The 25,389-nt window shown below is 40.0% G+C and overlaps 1 protein-coding gene across 4 annotated transcripts in view; it reads left to right on the top strand.

Annotated features, from left to right (window-relative positions):
* The window catches only part of MGARP (mitochondria localized glutamic acid rich protein), a 25,561-nt gene extending 398 nt beyond the window's left edge, over nucleotides 1-25,163 (top strand). Inside the window, exons 2-7 of one of the 4 annotated variants that reach the window (XM_017820360.1) lie at nucleotides 1,290-1,393; nucleotides 2,459-2,561; nucleotides 7,128-7,424; nucleotides 20,985-21,143; nucleotides 21,862-21,910; nucleotides 23,740-25,153. In XM_017820360.1, the coding sequence (XP_017675849.1) occupies nucleotides 1,290-1,393; nucleotides 2,459-2,561; nucleotides 7,128-7,424; nucleotides 20,985-21,143; nucleotides 21,862-21,908 (710 nt within the window). In that variant the 3' untranslated portion in view covers nucleotides 21,909-21,910; nucleotides 23,740-25,153. Of the gene's footprint in view, nucleotides 1-1,289; nucleotides 1,394-2,458; nucleotides 2,562-7,127; nucleotides 7,425-20,984; nucleotides 21,144-21,861; nucleotides 21,993-23,739 lie in introns of all 4 variants that reach the window. The other 3 variants (XR_001875718.1, XM_017820359.1, XM_017820358.1) reach the window with 3 other exon arrangements.
* Nucleotides 25,164-25,389: the final 226 nt, after the last annotated feature.

A 25,389-nucleotide genomic window follows, 5' to 3' on the forward strand; every position in this document is an offset into this window, starting at 1 on the left:
TCGGGCACCCCCGGCTCCGGGGACCGGCTGCCCCGGAGCTCCGGGCGATCCGCTGGACAGCTGAGCCCGCCCGGGACCCCTCTTCCCGGGACCCAAGAGAGGGTCGCTGCTGCATTCCCTTGCGCCCCCCAGCACAGGGAATAGCGGGGTACAAATCGCTCGGGAGAGCATTGCCGGCCCCGGGAGGGAGCGGGGATCCACCCGGCGTGCCGCAGCCATGGCTTTTGGCGCATCAGGAGTTGTGTAACCCATGGCAAAAAAACCCCTGCCAGCCGTGCTGGGTGACGGCAGCTCGCTGGTGCACTCTCCTGCTGTAGCCGGCAGCCTCGGAGAGGAGGGTTAAACGAGAAACTGCTGCGGAATGAAAATGTAAATATACAGAAATCCATTAGGATGCCTGGCTATTGAAGAGGAGTCCGAGAAGTGTGTCATGAGACAGATGATGCTAAACATAATCTGGCACACCATGTCAACGTTTTGAGATTGTGACTATTTTTGCAGCCGCCAATTGCAGTGCTCGGAACCATTTTATCTTTCCTGAGCACTCTTTCGATGAGATGTTTCTCATCGGGGATCAAGTCAGGAAATTCACCTGAAAGCTTTGTTGACCAAGAGAGCTACGTGTGTTTTTCGTGGGTCTCTTTTTGAGATGTACGGATGAATCGAAGACTGTAGCAAGCATCAAAGCTACAGGAACAGTGGACACAAATCAAACGTGTAACACTGCTGTTAGAGGCAATATGTACCCAATCGGGGATAAAATTGTGTAATCCTACCTATCTGCCCTGCTGGCCATTTCATGAGGTTAAGGTTATGTGTCGAAATGTCAGCAGTCTGTTTGGGAATGAAAGAACGTGAATTCAAAGGAAAAGGCTTTTTTTAAATTCTCTGTTACTAAACTGAAGAGAATTCGTTAACTCTGCTGATCATAACAAATAAGGACAGATTAATTCTTTTACATACTATAGTCAAGAATTTTTTTACTTTCTTTTTTTTTTTTAACATTTGTTGGTCTATATAGACTATATCCAGTACTTGGCAGCTGATGGCAGGCAGTGTAGTTCAGAGAAAAACTCACACTCTTAGGAAGATCTCAGCCATGCACCTCGTTCACTTGGGCACCATGCCCTGTGTTGCTCGGTTGTAGGAAACGTCACTAAGCTGTACCTCTCTGTTTTGTTACATCTTTTTGAATCATCCTTTCCCAAGCAGCGTTCAGACTCCATCGTTCTGTTTTGCGATCGTATTTCAGCAGCATTTTACATCAATTTACTTAATGGTTTTTATAGCACCTCTTCGCCAGATGTCATCTGGGAGCGTTCCTGGCTCTTCTGGAGAGAGTATGATTATCTATCTACTTGCTGGTGTTGCGGCTTTCAGTGGTTTATTTTATGTAAGTGTTTTGGGGCGGAGCTGCTTGTGCTTTCTGAGTTGCCATGCTAGAAGGTGTGTTCTGGGTTAAAGAACATGATCAAGGTTCAAACCGTCAACAGAACGTAGGCATTGTGGCGTAGAGCTAAGTACAGCCTAACTGAAAAATCAGCTCTAGAGAACTAGTGAACCTGAATGCCTATTGCTTGCCTGATTTACTGTTGCTTTGGTAACTAGTGCTGGGTCATTCTTAGTGGAAAGCATATTTAAAACTGTGTGAAGTGAATGTGTCCAAAGCTGGAGTGAGGCACCTGCCTCTAACCCCTTGCCTCTTCTTATCAACCACGAACATTAGGAATATCTCAAAGTGGGTGAGACAGATATGAAATAAGCTGTCTGAAGCTGCAAGGGGAAGATTATGAACCTTGTTAATTTGGGCACAAAAAGAAAGGTTAGTTACTTTGAAAAAGAGTGTTAAAGTTTTGTAAACATCTGCTTTCGTTAAGCTTTTCAGTAACCATTCTCTTCCCTGCTTCTAAATAAGTCAGATTCTGTGCTTCACATCCCTGAATCCTCCATTTTATAGCTTACATCCACCCCTCTTCCCCAAGATCTGAGATAGTGATTAGCACATCCCCAGTACCTATTTCCCTGTTCCACAAAATAATCCTCTTGAATGGTAAGTAGCTATTCGTTCAAAATACCAAACTTGTTTGATTGCATATCCGGAGGAATAACAAGTTCTCTTGCTGTCACATGTTTACCACGTTAGAAAAATAATAGTAATAATAATCTTATTGTAATTACCTTTTAAAACACTGTTTTCAATTCCTGAAACACAGCAGCACTTCAAAAGGTGCCTGGTATATTGTATTTGCTTTCTAACAATGGAGAAATATGAAATGCATAAATATATTCCTATAGCAGGCTGTTAATTTTTTTTTTTAACCTTGCTTAGCATAAATTTTGTATGCCTTTTAAGATAGACAGTAGCACTTGCTTAAAAACCCTTCTCTCCCTCTCCTCTCTTTGTGTTTGGTAACTTTGTAGGGATGTGGCAATAAGTTCAGGTGTAATTTCCTTTCAGGCCTACAGAGTAGTCAGTTCATCCCGCAGCAGGTTTATTGACCATGTGAATGTTCTTCATGAGAGAGCTGAGGGGCGGAAAGGCAACCCTTGGTCAAGGAAGGGTGAGTTGAGCTCTTCTCTCTTGTTCCCTGGGTACACGAGGATCTGGAACAGATTTCTGGGTTGTCTAATCAGGCCTTAACGCTGTCCAAGTCCTTGTCTGAACCGTGTGAGTGGGAGTCAAAACAAAGGTGGTTGTTCTGTTACAAAGCTACTGCTGCACAAATTTTGAGAATGATCTGAGTAAGGCAGTGAATCTGACCTTTGATCTGCCTGTGAGAGTCTCTGTGGATGGAAAGAGTTGATGTGTGAATCATTAATCGTATAGTGGGTATTTGATTTACTGGAAGCTTAATGAAACTTGACTGGATGCATAATGCTGTCAAAATCAGTTTTGTTCTTTCATTTGTTGGGGTGTAGGAGAAGATACTAAATTTTTCTCAATCAACAGGTTGGGTCCAGGCCACAGGCCATCAAGGAACACAGTTCAGTAGGGAAAAAAAAGCCTCTACCATTTTTTTAAATATTCTAAATTGGACCAGGTTTTTTTGTCCCGAAACTTTGATTTTGTCCTTTTTGATTTAGGGTTAAATGAAAAGCAGGCACTACGTAAATGTATGGCAAATCCTTACTTAGCTCTTCGTGCTTGGATAATTAGACCATGTTAGTTCAAATACTTGTAATGGAATGTTGTCTCTGTCTACATCAATTAGTGTTACAGTGACATTAATGTAAAAGATAGAACTTTGGCAAACATGGTCTTGCTAGGAAAAGCAATTAGCAAAATTACCTAAGGAACTTTATATCTTTTTATTTAGTTGTTATTTAAAAAAAAATAAATAAGCTACTGAAGCCAGAGCACTTGAAGCTCTTCTTTATTTTTTCTGATACTGACATCTAGGGAATTGATTTAATATATTTGCATGCACACAAAGAATAGATTTGAATAAAGTATGCTGAGTTTAAATTTTGTTTTCAGTGTGAGAACATGATTTGAATTGTCTACCTCTATAATTATTTCTTTTGAAGTTGTTAGCCTTGAAGTTCCACAACACATCCTTTAATTTTAGAACTTTAAAATTACAGATTTCAAGATTTAAAATGGTAAAACACCTTAATTTCCTTTTACTTAAGCAGCTGGAAGCAATACAGTTTTTATACTCCATTCTTTAAATACTGAGAATTCAGCCACGATTTTAGTGCAGTCCTTCCTTGTCCCTAAAATAAAAAATAACCAGGACCAAAGGATATAACTTCTCCCACTGACCTGGTATCCTCCTGCTCAGGGCAGAAGTGAGGGTTGCCCTCATTCCTTTCTGACTGCCACAGTCAGAAGAACACAGTAGATGTGGAAGCATTAAGCAGACCTCCCAGTGCACTCCTAGTTGTATCAGTATGTTCCCTATTTTCTCTTAAGGTTCACTTCTGCAAGGTTCACTGAGTTTTAACCCTAGCCTACCAAAATGTTGGAGTGGGATACCTGCAGGGTCAGTGGGGTTGTTGGCCCGCTGAAGGCTGTACCTGTGTTGCCCAAGGCTGGGGTAAAGAGAGTACTCAGTGCTCTGCAGCTTACCTAATTCTGAATTTGGGTACTCTCCAGATGCCCCATAATCTGATGCTTTGTGCTGCTTAGTAACTTACATAAATGTCACAGCCAATGGCAGATGATAGCTGCCTCTCTTTTTATTGATAGGAAGAAGTCCAGAAGAAGTCCAGAACATTTCTAAGGCCGTTCAGTGAACACAGTTGAAACTTGTTTCCTATATTGTTTTCAATATTGGACTTCTGAATAAATGCTCATCCTGGAATTCTTAGTTGGACTTCTGAGTAGCTAATTCCAATTCACAATACAAAACTACAGTTGAATCAGCTCTTTTTAAAAATCCTTCTTCATTCCCAACTGTGTATTCCCTAAAGAGGTTTCTGTTCTTACTTTTCCTACAGAACCCTCTGTGTGCTTTCTCAAAAAGGATGACATCCCTCTTCTTCCCCCGTTTTTTCCCATTCCCTGCATAGTTGTATTTTGTGTGTATCTCGTCATAGAGTGTTACCATAGTATTGCTTTTCCCAGAAGTGCCACTGCAGCTTCTTTCCCTGTGCATTTAGAGTCAGTCCTTACACTTTTTCACAGCAAGCATTGCTGATAAGAGCAATTGAAAATTCCATTGTCAAAGTAATCTGGTATTTTTTTAGGGCCACATTAAATCAAGCTCAAAATAAGGTCTAAAACGGGGCTGGTAAAAATATGAAGTGGCAGACAGAAAAGCAGCACATCAAACAGCCCGTCCATGGTGTGTTTGCTGCATGTGTTATCATAACTGAAGAACTTTCTAGGTGGAAGAACTTAATACTGGGGAGCAGGTGATCAGAGAGAGAGTGTTCTGATAGGATTTTTGTGGTTTCTCATCCAGGGGAAGATTCACCCCTCGTGCCTGAACCCAAAATGCCTATTACAGAGAACTGTACATAGCAAACAAGTCTGTCAAAACAAGAGAAACAATCAAATCCTATTTTGGGCTTGTTTGTTTGTTAGAGGGTTGCAATATATTTAATTGTATTTTAATTAATGATATCAGATTTTAAAAAAAATATCTGATAGCAAATCTCCTGTAGCTCTTTTTAACTGAAAGCTGTTCTCAAATTTAGTGGGATGTAAAAAGCCCCTGGCAGAAGCCAGACTCGAAGTAGCAGTAGGAAATCTGGGACATCATTTGAACTGTAAAATGATGTTTGGCTTGCAGGACGTTCTAGTTGCTTATTTAGCAAATACTGGGTTTTGTCTTCCATTTGTGTGTGTCTCCTTTAAACTTGTTCCTGATTTCCTTCCTTTTTAGCTATGACTTTTCTTTTTAACATGATGCAAGCTGATTCAATCTTTCTAATCTATACTCTGCTTTTACACTTTCCAGACTAAAATACAAGGGAAATCTCTTTCCAAACCCGAGGAAGTTAAATACAAACAAAGGACAGTCGTTCACCATTGCGTACCTTGCAGCCTACCTTGGGATGACTTTATACCTTCTATTGTAACACTCCATACTTGTGAGACTTTAAAAGAACTACCTGTGTTTGCAAGGCCAAACCATATTGAGCTTATTACTGAACCTGCTTTGTAGAAGGCAGTTCTGAGATGGAGAAGCTGGCTGTTCTGGATGAATGCACTCTATATTTGACTGTCCAATAAAGTGTACTGAATGCTGAGCTTGGCTGTTAGTCTGTTCTTTGTGTAATGGGTTTTTTTTTTAAATATAGTGTTTTCTTAAAGGGACATGATCAGGTTGCATAATGTAAAGCTTTGATTTTTTTACTGAGCAATGAATGGACTTGTCTTTAAATCTGAACACAAAAAGGTAGGCTTGCACTAGCATGAGAAAAACAAGAAATAAAATCGATCTGTTTAGCTTTTAAACAGATATAAAAGAATAACATAAATTCTGACTATGTCTCTTTAAGCTCTTTTGTTTCAATTCTCACGTAGTTTTTACACTGTATTACAAACATTATTTCTAGTTCTGTTTTTTCACATGGTGAGTTGGTTCTAGTGGTGAACTTGAGATGAACACTTGATATATAACTTTCTTTCGTTAACTTGGTGTTAGTGCATGTCTGCATGGTGGTTGTGCATCTTTGTTGCTTTGTGCTGTTAGTTTTTCATGACTTGTCTCAGCTGAGTTTGGAGTAATGCATGACTGGGAAACACTGTTTTTTTTGAGGTTCTAAAGAGCCTGACCCACAGTGGTGTAGACAAGTCTTTAAAAGAGAGCTGGGACTTGTAAGGAGAAAATAGTCATAACTGGTCATATCTTCAAGAAAGTGAGTCCTGACCACTTAAAAGTAGCAAGTTATTTTCTTACTTGTATACACCTAGTTTCAATAAGGGTTTTATTCAGCCCTGCAGACCTTGCCTTTCTTATCTGAGCACTATGGTTCTCGCAGGGGTCACAGGGCATTCAATATAGCTTTAGAGAAAGCAGAGGCAGCAGGGATTGCAGAGTACCTGTAGCTAAGAGAAGGCCCCAATCCCATCTGGAAACTGCGAACTCCTTGGGTACAGCATTACTGTAGCTACTGGCAGCCAAGTCAGCCACCTTGAAAACAGCCCTGTGCAAACTGAAGGCACACCTTGGCTTGCAGTGCTTTTAAGCTGCACGAGCTTCCAAGTAGGTTAGCAAATGTCTTATTCCCAGTGTGTTAATTCCACTGCTGGGTGCAAACAGGGCAAGAGTCATGCTCGCTGTGTCACCTGTGATAGCATCATCACTGGCCCTTTTCAGCAGCGTGGGTCTGAAGCAGCACTTGGCAAAGTCCCTTTTTATCCTTCCCTGCACTCCCACCTCTTAGAGTCACTTGCTTTAAGCCACAGTTTCTTTTCTTATTCCACTGAAGCAGTTATGAAACTCGGTAATTAAGAATATGGTTTCCTCATCTTGTAAACATCTTTTTTTTTTGTACCATATGAGACAATATGGGGGGATTAATTATTGATTTTTTGCTGAGTTTTTTATTCTGATCCCAAAGCTTAGCTTCCCATTTTAAATTCAAATGAGGATGGTGGTAAAAAGTAGTTGATGAAATTTTTGTTGCATGCATGCACTTTACTCTCTTTATTGTATTAAATAAATCCCTAGAAGGTGATGAAGAGACGGATGAAGTCACTGAAGCAGAGAAAGCCACGGAAGAGGCTGATGCAGCAGACGCTGCGGGACCTGCAGCACAGGATGAGAGTGCTGGACCTGCAGCACAGGATGAGAGCTCTGGGGAATCCCCAGAAGCTGAAGGGGAGAATGACTTACCGGCTCCAGAGGCATCCCCTGCTGTGGAGGAAGCACAGCAGGAAGCTACTGCTAATTCAGAAGCTGCTGCTAATTCAGAAGCTGCTGCTAATTCGGAAGTTGCTGCTAATTCAGAAGCTGCTGCAGTGCAAGGTTAACTTATGAATGTGGTTTTTGAGTGTGTTGTGTCGTGCCTCTTACAGAACATTAAGAACAAGCATCAGTGTTCCTAATAGAGTTTGTCCTGCAGTGAAAACTAATTCAGGTGTTAACTTGACATATATCATGAGCATAAAGTAATTAAGGTTATTAAATCAGTGTCTCTGAAAGCGTCCTGCCTCTGGCACCAGAGTTACTGTCTGAAACAAGTAGAATGAAACCTTTATTTTACCACCCCGTCCTATTTCTCTTTCTTAAGATCTTTTATTAAGTTAAGTATGTAATATGATCAGTTAAACAGTTGTTTTAGGGACCTAGTTCTTAAGGATTTGTTAAGGAGTCTAAATACTTTATTTCACTGGCCTTTCCAAAGATAATCATACTAAATAATTATATCTGTATCAACGTAACTTCAACAGAATCTTGCATAGCAACAAAAATGCTGTCATGGTCTCAGTTTTAAGGATATACTAGGTTAAAATTTCAACTAAATTTCAGATTTCAAATGAATACAATAATACATCAGATACAATAAAACATCAGATTGGGGTTAAACACTAAAATTGATCGACGGCAACATATTCAGTATTTTGAACTGTCAGGGTGTTTGAAATATTTTGGTTTACTGTGCCTTTACAAAAATTACAATAATGCAAATGCAAACCTATCTGTAATTTGCACAAGATACAGGATTATAATTTAATTTGCTTGGGGGTTTTTTAGCACTCCTTTTAAAATTTTTTATTTATTTTTTTTTTTACTACTAACCTTGAGAGGTTCTATCTAAAACACAGGTCAAACTGAGATTAAACGTGTTTTGTCCACTGGTCCATGGTAGGTTGTCACAGTACCTGGAAAGGTGTTAACAGATTCTGGAATTACTGTTGCCTTTTTCCTCGGTGACTCCAGTGAGGGATGGATGCATCTTAGCTGCCTTTTTAACAAAGCAACTTGAGAAGTGGTGCAGCACTTCCAATGCCTTTGTGAAAGGTCTAGGTATGAATGGGATTTTAATTCAAGTGTGAATAGCTCCTGTGCTTGTCCATAAAACAATCCAGTGCAAACAACATTTAAAAACAATACTCAGTCTGATCTGTTATAAGTGATACAGCTGGTAGAAAGCAGAAGTAAGTATCTTGGTAGTGATTATCACTGCTTACATATAAAAATATTTATAGTATCTAGATATCTTATATATATATATAAAATATATATAAATATATTATATATATAAGATATATATCTAAAGATATTATATATATATATAAATATTAAAATATCTAGAACCTTAAAAATTTCCATTTCTGTGGAATATTTAGACCATTTCATTTAGAAAAGAAACAGTCTGGTATATGTTAAAGTTGGTGAATTAGAGCTGTTCTAAGAGGTATGTTTTAAAATGTCTTGCAGTGTTTACCTGCTCTACAGAGCAATTGCAAAATTTCACTTTAGTTTCATAAGCACTTGCTTGTATTTGGAAGTAGTCGTGTATTCCTTTCACAGTGCTTATCTAGGAATAACTGTTAATTGTTGGATAGGGTGGGATCTTCTGTATGGTGAGTATTTCTGCCATTTTATTGAAGAGGAAGCAGCTGTAGGATCTTCCCCAAGAAACATCGTGCATAAGTTGATTAGACCTTGAGAGGAAATTCTTTCCTGTGAGGGTGGTGAGGCTCTGGTGCGGTTTGCCCGGGGAGTTTTTGATTGCTCATCCCTGGCAGTGTTCAAGGCCAGGCTGACTGGGGCTTTGAGCAACCTGGTCTAGTGGAAGAGAAGGTTATGGCAGAGGAGTTGGAACAAGATGGTCTTTAAGGTCCCTTCCAAGCCAAACCATTCTGTGATGATTCTGTGATTAAGTCAGGATCCCATTCTGGACACAGTGATTTCATGTTCTTACTGATCACTATTTGAGAAGAAGAAATATGTCTCATAGCTGTTAGTTACTGGTGTTGTCTGGAAGTGCAGGAGCTATTTAGAAATTACTGATTTCTTAGATCTATTTTCTCTGGCAACATACTGAGGAGAACAGCACTAGAACCACACTTCTGTCATGCTGAGATTTACAGGGGAGTCTGAGGGTCATCTCAGGTGTCCTCTGTCAAACCTTGCTGCAGTGGTGATTCTTTGCTGTGTGGTAAAGCTGGAAGAAACAAACCTGTGGGATATAAAACCATCGAGAAACTGAAGCAAGGGAGCGTTCTCCCCATTACAGCATTGCCTGATGTCGTCGGTGTTCCCGGGGCGTTAAAACCTGCTCCTGAGCACAGCTCCCTTGTGCCACTGGTCACCAGTGAGGATTGCTGTAAATAGCTGCTGGTGACAGGTGTCTCCAGCCAAGGGTGAGCCCTGAGGACCTTGTCAGGGGTTCACACGAGGTCACATCCCCGGGGCTCCCTGTGAGCGCTGTGTAACCGGAGTCCTGCCCTGGGAGGCTGGAGAGGCTCCAGCTGCCAGGCCGCCTTAGCACTCGCTGCTCCCCTTGTCCCGGCCCTGCCTGCAGGAGAACAGACCCTGGAGCAGTTCTTCCGAGGAGTTCTGGCCGCGGGAAGGAAGGCCACAAGCAGCACGTGGTCTGAAACCGGTATCCCTTTCCTTTAAGCTGTCTAAAAACTAGTTTGCATTGGCATCATACTTACAAGAAGATGGGGGTTTTGTTTCAAAAGTTCTCTGCACTCTGTACCATTTTGCTCAGTGTCTACTTGCAGACAACAGCTATTCTGTTGTAAAAAAAATTTATATTCCTAATTAAAATCCTTCTGGAGGTGCCTTTCAGCTTTGTATTCAACTATCTTTATCATTTGTGTTATCTTCATTTAGCGGGAAAGAAATGTGTATCTCCACTTTTACTGAGGTAGAGAAGGACTTTTCTTTCAGAGCTTTTGAAAAAAATACTTAAAAATTTAAGTAACCTTTATTGGTTTTGTTGGCAGCTTGATGTTACTTCTGCAGGTGAAGGTGCAAGTATTTTTACCATTACCAGCAAACCTCTGCTTTTTCAGATGCAATCGTTTCTTTTAGTTTATAAAGCTTTCTGTAATGTTTGGAAGTGCAAGGTGCCAATGGACACTTGTCTCCAGCTCCAGTACACATACCTGTGTATATACCTCTGGTATGTATACAGATACCATGAATGTGTGATTATACATGGATGTGCAAAAAAATGCCACCCAAACCAAAACAAATATCAAACAAACAAACAGAGAAACCTCCCAACCCAACCTTGGAGTTAGATGCTTAATACTTAATTGGGGTAATTTCTGTTCCAGAGAGTTCATTGCAATTGTACCTGCCTGGAATTTTCTTCTCACCTCAGTTTAAACAATTTACAATCCACTGCTGGTGTCTGGAATTCTGTGAAATACTGTAGCCAAAAATAGTACTGTGCTGTGTTACTCTGTTCCCAAAGTTTTAGTTTCCTCTAATTTCTAATTTTCTTTCTCTTTTTATTGCTTGAGCTGCCATTCTTGGTCACTGCCTGATGCTGGTTAAGTTCCTGCTGTTCTCCTTCTAGTGTACTCTGTGTCTGGGGACCGTAAATTAAGATAGTTTTTTCTTTATATAGAAAAATGCTGTAAAATGCACAGATTGGCCAGCTGCTAGTTGGATTAGACAGGGTTGTGACTTCTAGTTTTTGTATTGCCACTATAAACTTTTCTCCAACTCTGGTATTGAGGCTTGAAGTTTTGGCATTATCAACTGGAATAACAAAAGCAATTAGCCCCAGTCCATGCTTGCTGGGACTCCTGACTTCTGTAGCATAGGTTCTTTTCTAATTTTCGAAAAGAAAATGGTCTCTTCTCTGTTTGTTATTTCAAATACCATTTGGGTGAGTGACTAGGTTTGGGGAGGATTAGTGTGTGAATGTGCCAGTGCTTTCCATGTCAAGCTTCAAATGGCATTACAATGCCAGTTGTCTGCAGCCTAGAGAAACAAATATAGGCTGCTCTGGACAAGAATTGCTGCTTTCGGGACAGGACTTTTCGCTGACCCAATCACACAGCGATGCCAAGCAGACAAAAAAAACCCTGGTATGATCAGTGCACATTGTTTTTGCTTGGTAAGTTACCAAATTCTGGGTGTGCTGACTCTGGAAGTACTTCGAAAATGGCCAAAGAGTCCTCAGAGTTATTTGCAATTGCTCATATTCAAAGGCTTTCAGAATGACATTGCTCAGTAAAACAGACACATCCTTCCAGGCATTTGTTTGTGTGAGATGGAGAAATGAGGATTGTTTTCCTCTTCACTGAGTGTGGTAGATTAATCTAGCTAAATTAGGCTCTAGAAATTTGAATTATGTGAATATTGTCCTACTGGGGAAGCATCCGTATCTGTGGAACTTCCGTTGACTATTTCTGTTTCACATTTTATCACTTTTTTTATCTGTCTCTTGGACTGCTGCACTTACCTTTTATCTCTCTGATTGCCATACACTGGCCACTAGTCTCTTCTCTCTTCCTCCTGTTTTTCCTTCATTAAACAGAGCTAGTAGATGTGTCATCATAGGATAACTGGAAAATCCCTGTTGGAAGAAAGTGAACAATATTTAGAAAAGACTTCTGTAAAAGTTGTGAGCATCTGAAGACCTAAGTTGGTAAATGGAGAGACTGTTCATTTTTGAGCAGCTTAGCTGAAAAGAGAATTTTTCAGCATGCTTTGGAGGAGGCAGATTTTGGTAAAAGGGAAAAACCCCTAGAGCTTCCCAGCTAAGAGTGCAAACAAATAAATGGGGGAGAACTACTAAAATAACTGTCTTCCTATTTGTCTGTTGTAGAGCAATGAGACAAGTAACTTCTCAAGAAAAGATTAAAGCTGGTAAAAACACATACCTAATGCCTAAATGTTTGCCACTATTAAGGGGAAAGTAGACTTACTGCTTTTACTAACATTTATAGCTCATTCTCAAGACTTAAAAAGAATCCTGAAATAACTGTATGTATTTAAAATGGAAAGCAAGAACTCACTTTGGACAGCAAAAACTGTTAGCATTTACTTTACCTTAAGTAGTATTACCTGGGTTTGAAAATTCCCTATAAATACAGCACCCACAGGAATACTATTAGTGTCCTGCTTTAGAGAAAAAATGGCAACAGGGACTCCTTTCTGCTCTCCTGTGGTGACAGTTCAAACCACAATGGTTTGGTGTTAATTTCTGGGCAATGTTTCTCGTTGCAGAGAAAAACATCCTTTTCAAAAAACAACATGCTTCACTTTGCTCCCTTGAAAACTAAGTTGGTAAAACTTGGTGCATTACTTTGTATGGGGAATGTTCAAGAAAACATCTAACTTAATTAGGAGGGTTTTTAGAACCTTCTGGAGGATTTAATACATCAAATTATTAGTGCATTTTCATATATGCTGATTATATTAACTTGCACTAGTTTTCCTCATGATCCATTCCATTCAGTGACTAGACATGATTCTATGTTTAAAGCAAATGAACAAACACAATGTGAGTTGCTTCTCATTGCTACAAATCCACGTTACAGAATATAAAACAATATACTTGAAATTATATGAGGTATTGTAAACTATTCTGGATTAATGTGACATGCACTGTTATGCTTTTATTCTGACCATTACAGGCTTCTCTGAATCTTTTTTAAATCCATTTCATTTTTCATCCATTGTAGAATGAGCTCTCATGAAGTGAGTCTTCTGGTCATTAGTATGAACTAATGAGGCTTTTCTTGAGGACTAGTGACCTACATCAGGCACAAACAACCTGTGACGTGTTTGGCTGATAGAACTTTTTTCTCTTCTTTCTGTATGGAGTGAAGAAAATTTTTGTTTATGATAATGTGCTTCACAACGCCGTGGTTTAGGCTCTCAGCTGGACCTCATGGGTTTTTATCTGGATTACTTATGGATGGGATTGCAAAAAGGGAAAGATGTCAGATTTTTATAGTGGCAGGATTATCAGAAATGCCAGCCTTCCTCTGTTCATCAGTTTCCCAAAGACCTTGGGCTCTGAACCTCTGGTTAGGGTTTATCCTATGGAATAACTAAAATGCCAAGGGGAGAAAACTCCTGATGCCTGTGGGCTCTAGCAAAGTACTGCAAAGTAAGAAGGTCAGGAAGGTTGGGGCTGCCTTCATGCTGTGTCCAAACAACAGCATGATCAGGCCAGGGCAGTTCCACAAAAAATATCTTGGCACTATATGGGCTTCAGCAGCTGCCAGCCACTAGTTCCTGTCCTGTGCATCCGAGGAACTGATCAGACTGAAAAATAATCAGTGCTTCTCTAAATAATTGTTTTTTCCTTGACTCTGTTTAGCATGTAGAACTGAGAGGTTTATTTTTTCCCTGTGTGAAGCCCAAGTGCTGATTTCACAGTGCCTTGCAGAGAGGCGTTGGTCTGTGGTTAACCACCCAGGACATTTTTTGCTTTTTAAGCCCAATGTTTAGGTGTTAAGTGGTTTTTTTCTTTCTGAAGGGTAACTTGGATAACTTGGTCTAGCTGTTTAGAATCCTAAGTGTTCACTGAATAAAATGCCAGTGAGCAGAGAGAGAGAGAGCATTTCAGGTGGTCCTGGGTGACGTTCCTGGTGCGTGGGATATTCCTGCAAGCCCTCCATGCTGAGCTCCCTGTATCTTCCTGGCCAATGACACCTGAAGCACTTGGTCCTGTTCCAGGGACAGATGCACAGTCTGGCCTATTTTGTCCCAAGCCGCCTTGGTGGTGATGATTTCCCCCTGTTCCTCTTGCTGATGTGGCTGACGGTGGTTTGAGCCCCCAAGAACAGAGGGAGGAGGTGCTCAACCCAAGTCAGCTGTATCTGGGGTGGCAGGTGGCTTCTGATGAAAGGATGGAAGGGGACCTTAGCTGTCACCACCACCTCAGGATTTGGAACAAAAGCCATTGTTGAATGAACTTCTTTCCATTTTCCCTAAAGTTGATGGTGGAACCAAAATATGTGAAGTTGTTCTTAAAGGGAATTGCAGTTTCTTTCTGCTACTGCTGCCTTCTCCCCTGGGTTAGATTTGAAGGCACCAAGTCCCCCCTCTTTCTGTGCTCTGTTTTGCAGCTTCTCTCGAATACATTCTTGAATTACTTTTCAAATGTGGCAGAATTTGACTTTTTAAAAGTCAATTCTACTCCACTGCCAGTTTTCCAAAAGCAGGTCCTTAAGCTAAGAAAAGGAACTGGGAATATTTTACTCTGCCTATCCTAACATTTCAGAGGACATCCCAAGACCCTCAGTGGACCTGACTGAGGAAGCTTTATGTAAACAAAAGCATCACATTTTGGTATAAGTGGGTCTCTAAAAAGACCATAAATAAAATATTTCTGTTTTCACAATTAAATTTGACTTCCCTCCTCCCCCTCCTCCCCTTTGGAATGGGTGTATGACACTGGTTATGTTATAGGCAGCTTGAAATATCAAAGCCTTGTTTTGTACTCCAACTTTGGTTTGTGCGCTCCGGGCGGATTCCATTTGTATTATGCTGGCTAGCTTGTATTATTTCAGCTTTATAAAGCCAAATTCTTCTGCAAGGAATATTTTTTAAAGTAGTTGGACCCGGTGTTGTGCATTTCAGATACCAGCTTCATCTTGACTGCTTAGGAAAAAAAAAAAATCACGATATGAAGGATACTGTTTTAAGTTAAATGCTTCACTCGGAGAAGCGTATTTTTAAATATCTTAAAAAAAAGTTGCAGGAAACCGGTGCCTGTTCAAATATTTTTGCTGTTGTTTCTAACTGGAAACATCACTTTTCAATGAATCAAATGATTAGGATTAGAATCAAAATATGATGGTTTTAAATATATTGGTAGGGAAATGCAAAACTGAGGGAAAAAATACAGACTGTACTGAGAAAGCTGTGGTTATCTTGTATGGTCTCATTATGAAACTTCTGTCCCACAGGAGGGAATCCCCACCTCTCCCCAAGCAAGGAAAAAATTGAATATATCTTTCATTTTAAAATCTGGAACCGCAAACAGCAATCTTTCCATCTATATCTTAAATAAGGAAAACTTATACTTACAAAGCCACTTAAAAATACAAGGTAAAAGTTTAAAATCCAGTAAGATTTAAAGTTAGTTTTAATGGGCCTGCAGGCTATTTGTATCACTCATCTACAATTTGGTATCAATAGATATTAAAAAATCATTTCTTTCTGTATGTAAAAAAAGCTTTGCTTGTTGGTTGCTGGCTAGCTGCTACTTCAGTGGAAGTGGAAAGACTTGACCCTCACATTAACATGGCTAGGTTGTTTTTTTTTTTTTTTGAAGGGCTGCTCTAAGCTTTAAAGCAGTAGCTTAAACTGGCACTCAAGAAACCTCAGTGTTGTAACAAAGGGAAGGTACCTTGCTCCCAGAGTAGTCCAAGCTTAGTTAGACAGAGGGCCAGAAGTCTTCCCTCTGGACTCATCTACTCACTCCTCTTGGCACTGCTGACATAACCGTACATGTGTAGAGTAAGAAGAGAAGTCAACTATTTGTTTCCTCTTCTCCCTAATCTCATGTATCCTATCACTTTCTTCAGGAAGTGTGGTCAATGCTGATGTATGTGTTGGGGCACTGGCAGCTGGCTTTGTTAGCTTTCACGTGCGGTGTATGGGATGAAGCACAGCTTGGAAAATCCAGCTTTGTGAACACTGAACACTAAAGCCTGACAATATTTGCCCTGTAGAAATGCTATCAGGAACATCATCTACAAAAATTCTTCCAAGAACCAAGTTCGTGGTAGGTTTCAGATCCCGCTTATCATCATCAGTGCCAAGTGGATTCTCTCCATACACCCCTTCCACCTCCCTGCTTCAAGGTCACCCCATAGCATGTTGTTTACCAGGGGGTAGGACATGACTGTCAGTGTGAGCTAGCTTAATTTTGCACTGGAGCTTTGTGTCCCAGACAAAAATCCAGGCTGATTCTGCATAAAAACTCCCCCAGGAAAGTTGCAAAGCTTGTTTTAAAGGCTGGAAAGCTTTGGGGGGAAGGCACTATGCAAGCAGTAGGATCTGCCCTCTGGAAGTCAGTTCATATGTGTGTGGTTTTCTTTATTATTGGCAGGAGAAAGTCAATCTGTGTGTGTTATTTTTTATTACCAGCTGGAGCAAAGATGAGTCAGTCACACAGGGCACACAAGTCCCTGCTTATCTTGCCTCTCTGTTCTGCTGGAGGAATGCTGAGCTCTCTAATAATCACACAATTCAATTGACCATCATGAGGATGCAGAATCATCCTGGATTTGGACTGTTTTCTGTTCTGCTGCGAAAGCACCAGAATGTATAGTCCTGCACTCGCTCTCAGGGCTGCAACTGTAGCATTTGTGAGAGTAGAAATTGTCTTTAAAGACTGCAGGAATAAGTACTGCAGGAAGCAGTTTTGGTGTTGGTTTTTTTTTCCACTGAAATGATAGGGATAGTTTCCTAAAAATTGCATTTCTAAGTGGAACTGGTTTTGGATATTGTGCTAATAAGCTACTGGAGCTGTCTAATGCTGCTGCCTTATTTAAAAAAACCCATCCAAACACAAGCTTTCAAAACAAAACCACAATTTCCTTTTGTCTATAAAATCAATTTCCTTCTCTTTATTTACTCAACTCGAACCAGACATGTTTTCACAACAGAACTGGTTTTGTATTGCATTTGGTGCATGTGTAATGTGCTCCTGGTAGTTGCCCAGTCATGTTCTCTTCCTGCATGTGCAATTTGGAAGGGTGGATTTCTTCTCCAAATGGTTATCTCCTGAAGCAGAGGAGCTAAAGACCACTTGGGGGTGCCTGTAGCTGTCCTGGGCAGAAAGCAGGTGGTGTTTTGGTGAGGGTTCCCTGTTACATGTAAGCAGTGGATGTTACACAGATGGCTTCACAGTGGATATGTGCTGGGGCTCTAACTAGCCTTGAGGATGTTTGTCCTCAAAATCCTTGGTATGTTCAAATCCCTTTGAATGCTTTGGCAACAGCTGTCGATGCAATATGCAAAGCCTAACCCCTTGCCTACAGTTAGTAAACATGATTAGTTTGATTTCTCTGAGGCTTGAAGTTCCTTTATGTTGTCATTTGCTGAAATCACAAGGAAGTTAAGCTCCTAATTCAGATCTGTAAGTGCTACAAATGCCTAGCAAAGTTGAAGGAAGCTGTAGCCAGTGATACTGGGATGTAGCTACTTATCCCAGGGGAAAACTTAAAATCAACAAATGCCTGGTGAAGAAGCATAAGAGAAAAAAAATCCAATTTTCAGAAAAAGTGGCTAATATTATACACAGAGGCTGGGAATTTTGCTGCCAATATAATAGCTTGTATGAAACTGTGAAGTATACCTTCTGTATACCTTCTGTAGAGTAACATATCCTACTAAGGTGTGTGGGGGGAAACACAACACACCAAAACCTCTATGAAACAGCAAAATTATGAAGCCGTTTAACTCCAGTGCTATCAATAAATTATTATGTGTGCTTGTGGGACTTCCCCCTACAGAATCAAGAAAAAGTCCAATGAACACCACTTTTGTAAATATAAGGGGAAACTAAAACCCAAGAACATTCCCTTTTATGGCAGGTTTTAAATTGTATGAGTCAGGGTGAAATCATCACTTGACTGAGACCCATTTGACAGGAATGCTGCAGGTGGGTGTTTTGCTGAAGATGTTTAGGAGCTGAAATGGTATTGTGCCACATGGATAATAAAGCACCTGGGGTATTCAGTGGAAAGTGTAATATGAATAGGACTCAAATACCACGTGTCCTCATGGCAGAGAAGCAATTGCACAGGGCAGATTATTTTGTTTAGTTACACCCTGTAGAAATCGTAAAAAAGCTGGCATAAATGGACAAAATGGGTTGCAGTTATCACTGCACAAGGAAATACAGGGACTTCAGATTTTCATTCACCATTCAGGAAACGACACAGAACTAGTTAAGGTGCTATAACTCCTCTACGACTATTTTGAAAAAATAGAGAAGCTTAAATTTTTAGTATTTGAACTATCCAAAGATAGAAGTGATTTCAGTTACATCTGTTAATTGCTGGAGAGTTTCATGACAGGCTTATTAACAACTTTGCGGTAATTGAACAGACAGAAGAGTAAAATCCTTCGTCCAAGGATTATGGAAAATGAGTCATCATTGTATCAGGAATAGATTAAAGTATCTTGTATGAAATAGGGTGTTACTGCAGGATTTTACATGGAACAACTGCAAGAGATTAAATTGGATTGAAAAAAATGACATGCATGCAGATTTTAAAAAAAAGAGAGAGAGAAAGAGTGTGAAATAGCACTTAGGTTAAATTTAATATCTAGGGAAACAAAGAGGAGAGATTTCTAAGCTTTGTAAAGCTTTGTGCTACCAGTGGTCAGTAAGAGAAGATGCGAAGGACTCGGGCAGTATGCCTGATATTCCTCATGCAGAGGAGCCCATGTGGCAATCCCAAATCTGAAATAGGCAGGGGACTCATTCTGAGCTCGCCAGTTCATCATTCTCGTGGTGTTACCCTGGGATCACAGCAATTCCCTTGGACAGAGAAAAACATGTTGGCCTTGTGAATAGAATACAGAGCATTTGTTCCAAGACGTGTATGGATCACCAAAAACATGCCGGGGTTTGTTTTGGTGTCAAATGAATGCTCAGGATAGCCTTCATGAGGTTATAGACTGCTTCGTAATCCCACGGTGCCCAAAGCACCAGGAGACACTTGGATAGCTGGCTGTAATAGCAATAGGACAAAGAACTGATGCCAAAATGGTCTTTGTTGGCCAGTGTGAGTCTTTGCTGGAGATAATGCCTTGAGGCATGGATTATGACCCAGTGCAAGCTGCCCTGTGTGGTGCTGCCGTGAGCACTTGCACTTGGACCACCAGCTACTGCCATCTCTCTCTTCTCCACAAGAACCCTTCAACTGTGGCACCAGGAAGGTGGCTCCTATGGAACTCTGGCCACACGTGCTCCAGGAGCGGATGGGAAAGCCACTTGAATAAAAAAAAGTACCATCTGGAGACTTCTGCACTAAGCAAGGACAATTTCTTACATAAACATTATACACTCATACTACAGACATGGGTTTTCAAAGTGCAATGCCTGTCCCAACAAGTTCCTTTGTATTTTAGGGAATGACAGCCACTCCACAAAGACCTGGATGGACACATTGGGAGGAATCCCTATTTTGTTGCAGTAGATTGCCTCTCTGATTACTATAATGAGCAATTCAGACCACAGACAAATTTTTCTGTACAAGTGGTATAAGTGTTAATGTTAGGTTTCAAGGCAGGTATTCCTATAGGTGACAAATAAACACACTTCCCATCCAAAGGAAATGAAGTTTTATTAAAAAGCAGGAGAGACCATGTCGCTCCCTCTACTTCCTTCCTGATCTACTCTTCTCAGTGCAAAAGAAATAAAAACACTCATGAGAAAAAAATGAAATACTATCAGTCAGAGAGTGAGTTTTTGGTAATATAAGCTGAATGTTTGATGTTACAAACTCAAACCCACCAGCTTTTTACCATAGCAGATATATGGCATTACATCAAGCATTGCTTGCTGTAAAATATCTAAAGTTCCACATTTCAAATATACTACTTTCATTGCATGACTGTTTCCCATAAAGACAAAGGTAGCAATTCCTGAATATTTCTTTTTCTGTTGCTTCTTCAAAATGCAGTCAGTATTCTGTAAAGTGAAATAGTTGATATTCAGAATACGCTGTATTTAACTAGCTGCGAGGTAATATTTGGAAGAAGGCATGGGATGCTAGCTCTATAAAATTCCTTTTTAGTCCGTTTATTGAACTTCTGATGAAGCTGTTTAGTTAGCTGTATTTAACAGACGTGTAGCTTAGTATGGGATGTAACAAGAAAGTCTTTGCAAACCTTATCCCACCGACCAGCTCAAGTGTGTGATGTTGGAGACCTCTGACAGGAATGTTAGAAGAACACGGTCAGGGAGAACTTACTCAAGTAAAATTTAACATACAACTGCTGGGTGATGTGTTCACTTTCCCTGCAGAGGATGTCTACAAAGAGATATATTACCTATTACAGACTTTTTTATGCAGACAAATTGCTTTATGCTTAAAGGAGGATTAAGAAATGGCTAGTTGGCAACCACGGAATTGCAGCCTGAACCTTCAGCCTGATGTTAGGATATTTCTGCATTAAAACTACCCATGGTTCTGTGGAGCGTAAATGTAATGTCCTGTGGTTCTGATCCGACCAGGATTATATCTCCATGGAAACTTTACCATTAGCCTCTTGCACATCATTAATAATTTGACAGCAATCAAAAAAAAAAAAAAAAAAAAACCCAACAGTATCTGCAAGAGAGAATATAGATGTTAGAGGATACTTGTCTATGTCTAAATACATGAAAATAGCTCAGGTTTATAGTTCTCTGCCCCAGTGCTGGAAAGAGTTAGACTTTCCCTGGAATTCCACTTGCAAAGTCTTATTTGCATGATAGAATTTAATCATCTGATAGATCCTGTTGTCTTCAGTTACTTCAAGCATGTATGTTAGGCAGGTACTTCATGCTTAGTGAGCCTTGACTACTCACCCTCATTTACTGTGGTGAATGGAAGGAGAAGACAATTATCTCTCTAATTTGATTCATAGAATCTGTGAGTGAAGTCTTGGATGTTGCAGCTTCTTCCGCCCTTGAGGAAAACTCAGACAGTGGCGAGGAAGGAGCAGCCTCAGCAGCTCAAGAGCTTTCTGACACAGCCTCCGAGAGCCAGGACGCTGATGCTGAGGAGTCGTGGCAAACTGCAGAAGGTGCAGGAGTACAGCTGGGTCTGAAATGCCTTGTCCCTGAAAAGCTGATGGCTGTGTGCACTGAACTGGCTGCGAGAGCATGCAGAGCTCAAGTGGTGCAATGTGGCTGCCCGTGCTGGCTGTGTTTGGCATCGCAGTGTTAGCAGAAAATCTAGTTTTGAAACTATATGCTGTGCAGTAGGAATAGGTTGTTACTAGGTTGGATCATGGTGGTGTGTTGAGCTCAGTGCCCTGCTAAGTAAGTGGCTAGATGTGAACTTCGTTAAGAACAAGAAATTCTCCTTGTGCTGCCTGTAACACATTTTTTTCAACATCTGACTTAATTTGAAAGATGGAATTTTCTAAAGTTACGTGGGTGTAAATAAAAATATATCTCGTGTGGTATTAATAAACCTTGCAGTGTTTCGATGGAGCAATAAACAATCTTATATTATTGCTATTGAAGTTGAATGATGTAACTGAATGCAAAGAAAAATGTGTGTTAAAATCATCACTGCGGAGATTTTCAAAGGAGTTTAGAAGTTTGGCCTCTAAACTCTTTTAAAACTAGAATTAAAAAGCTAAAAGAAAAAGTGTCTGTATAACTAATATGACTTTGTAAATTGTATCCCTTTAGTCCAAAGGATCCTTTGGACTAAAGGAAACAACTTACTTGACTATTTTTCATTGAATAAGTTGTTTCCAATGTTTTTCACTGGTGTTTTGTCTCCATTTTCAGTTTCTGAGGAGGAGAAGACACCTGAAGAATCTGCTAAAGACCCCTAAAGGTACACAGTACAGTTGCAGCACGTGGTTTCCTGCTCTTCACCTATCTTTTTTTCCTCAGTTAGTGGCAATTTGCAGCATGTGGTAAGTCTGCACATGCACTGTGATGGTGAATTTGTATTTCTGCTCCCAACAAAAAAAGAACTTTATTGAAGTATTTCTTAATTTTGGGGAACCATTGCTGGCATCTTTTAGAGTCTTGGAAGCAAAACTTTCCTATCTCAATTGTCATGTTGGGTTTTATCCAATGCAAAATGGATAAAGACCTGAGATTTGTAGCTTTCTTCTAGGCAAAAATATTCTTTGGACTTTTGATTTAAATTATACAGCTACTGGACTTCTGAATTACTGGTCTATACAATAGAGCAATAGCCTTCTGGACTGTTTTATTTTAAATACCTTTTTTCACAATTAGTGTGTCTGCACTTTTAGTGTGTGCTAATGAAAATTACTGAATATAATACTCATTCTATTTTGCTAGTGTCTTTGTCAGTTGAGTTTATTTTTTTTTTCATTGTCAGAAAAGTTGTGCCTCCCAAGGTTGTTATTTTTGCTCAAAGTGAAAGCTAAGGGTACCTGAGGGTATCACATCAGGAAACCAAGTTACCAAGAAATTGTCTCCGCTATGGAACACATTAATGCAGTGATATAGAGAAAGAAATTGAGTTAAGAATCCTTTTTTTTCCCCCTTGTAAACATCTGGCAACTCCACAAATTGTCTCATTGCTATTCCAGATTTTCATTTAGACAACAAATACCCAATATAGCCTCTTCAATTAATGAAGGCAGAGACAGTAATTGAAAAGGGTGGGAGTGGCAGGGAAGGCAAGCTGTGGGAAGCACTTTTGAGGGAACAAGTTGAAAATAGATGAAAAAATAGATTAATCTGCCACCAGAATACAGGTCCACTGAATTCTGCTTAAACTGCTTGGACTATTTTTGATCAAAAAATTACTTTTTATGAGTATAGCGTCACAAGGTTGCAAAAGGGTCTGTTATTGAGCTCCAATTTGATCTTGTTGGGTGTGGGGAAGAGATTTATAAAACATTTTACTACTTAGTGCTGAAAGATTACTGCCTGTCATTTTACCAATGTACAAGTCAAGAACCACGTTGCATTCCTAGTCAGGAAAGAATACTTTCTTCCTTTTATTTTTTTGTGTGTTTGTTTTGGTTGTAAGCACTTTGGAGTTTGGAGTGTGACTTCTGCATTGAAAACATCATACTTTTTAAGGAATTCAAGGCAAAGAAAAAGAAACAAAAAAAATGTCGATGTGAGAATCAAATCATTATACAGTTAATTTTTTAAAAAATACTAATAATTTGGCGAAGGGATAGAAGTGGTAGTGATGGAGTAAATCCTCAGATAAAGCCTTAAGTTGCTGCTGAGAGCGTGCCAGAGTAAGGATGTCCAGTTCTACTGTGTGTGGCTGTTGGCCCCAAACTGACACTGCTATGGAGCTACTTATATCAGTAATCTCAGCAAACACAATTGGTTTACTCTGTGCTTAAAGTTAAGCAAGTAGCTATTTGTGGAAGTAAGACTTAGTGGAACGTGTCCAGCACGCAGGTAAATTCACCTGTACCTGAGCAACGCTGATGAAGATTCGGGATTCCTTGAAATCTGGCTTCGTTGGTAGAAACAGAGCAAGTTTTCACAAGCCATCAGATAAGCATGATTTACAGAGCACTAGTGGTTATATGCTGTAATTCACTCAACTGACAACCCACAGTCAAATTTACAGTGTGCTTGGAATGTTTGGTCGTGTTTGTTGCTGAACATCACTTCTTGTTGCTTCCTCTAAACCGGATTCTTTTTTCTGTTCCCCAGTAAGCAGTGCTGAAGCCTTTGAAAAGTTTAACGGAAATATTTGTGGCAATCAACCAGCTGATTCCTGTGTGAAACCTCATACTCTTCCTTGGAGACATAAAAGAAACTGTGCAGTTTGTCATGCCACACACTGCTCATTAGGACCAGTATTCAGTGCTGCAACAGATAAGATTTAAGTTGCTTAGAGAGACGCTTCTGTGATTAACATCTCTGCTGTAGAAAGTAGCACCCAGTCAAAGCACCACTCAGCATGTCCTAAATACATGTGCTAAGAGAAGCAGTAGACTTAACTAAACCATGCCAGGTGAACTCCTTCTAGGTCTTTGTTGTCTCGTTATGTACACTGATTTCTTACTCTTGGTCCAAACTGCTGTGCGTAGTTATACCTTTGTAACATTCCATGCTAAAATCTAAGTAAAGGGGTTTAAATCAAGTCAAAATCTTTTAAAAATTACGTGTTAGCATTTTTAAATTGGATCACGGGGAAAACAGCAACCTGTTTGCTCTCAAGTTTGGATTTAAGATTGTAAGCATAGGACATCTGGCTGTACAATATCTAATTTTCCCCCCACATAAACATTTCAGATACTACCCTTCCTTGCACAAAATAATATCCAGGACTAAACATTTTTAAGGCTCCTTCTTTGGGAAGAAAACCTGTTTGCAAGTGCTACCAATAGGTACTTTATAGCATGACAATCAAAATAACGCCAGTTGATGTTACTGATCATGGATCGAAGTGGTGGCTCCTGCCTCGGGGATGCTGGGCTCTGCTCCTACCAAATCTCAAAATCCCAATGGAAGGCTATGCAACAGGTGTTCAAATGGACAAGGATTCTTAGGGACTAAGAAAGAACAGAATAGATAAATAATCTTGTGTTCTTAGTATTAACTTCATAAAGAATACACCTATTATGAATAATGGATTTGTATGACACTGTTCTCCTAACCCTCCATTGTGCTAAGTGCATGAGTGTGCATCTAAGACAAAATGCTGAGACCTGTTACAGCCACCACAGAATGGCAACAATTCTAAACCAGAGCCAAAAAAGGTATATTATATACTATTTATATAGAAAGTGTGCTTTATAAGGTGTATCTGACTCTTTTCTCTCCAAGCAGAACTCTGGAAAATGTTGAAAGGGAAATGACAGCATTATGACATTCCTACCTATGGCACAAAGCAACACATGCCGCTTCCCCCATCATAAAGCAAATTATAATAGTGTTCCAACAAAAATATAGCCCGTTGCCCCTGGACCTGCTTAGGAATAACTGGAATAATGCGGAGGCAAAAGCAGGCTCCTGAGCTTCGAGAAGAAATACCACGGCCTTCTGCTTAAAGGATAAAGCCACTGTGATTAAAAGCAATTTTTGTAGACAAAGCTACTGGAATAAAAGTCTTAGACTGATATTTTGTTGGATAAGAGTCTCTCTTTATTTATCTGGTAGATTAAACATCCTGTGACGGATGCATACTCTTAAATGTTCTATTTCTTAATTTTCACTTATTCCCAGTGAAAGAAGCTGTTTTTCTGCAGCAAGCAGCAGGGTTCCTGAAATCATAGACTTTGCTGAATGGCCCTTTATCTCTGGAACTGCTCTGGTACATGGCAAAATATGTTAGCCCTTTGGAACAGCTGCCTGAAG

Source organism: Lepidothrix coronata, unplaced genomic scaffold (genome assembly GCF_001604755.1).
Source record: "Lepidothrix coronata isolate B3197 unplaced genomic scaffold, Lepidothrix_coronata-1.0 Scaffold82, whole genome shotgun sequence".
NCBI lineage: Eukaryota > Metazoa > Chordata > Aves > Passeriformes > Pipridae > Lepidothrix > Lepidothrix coronata.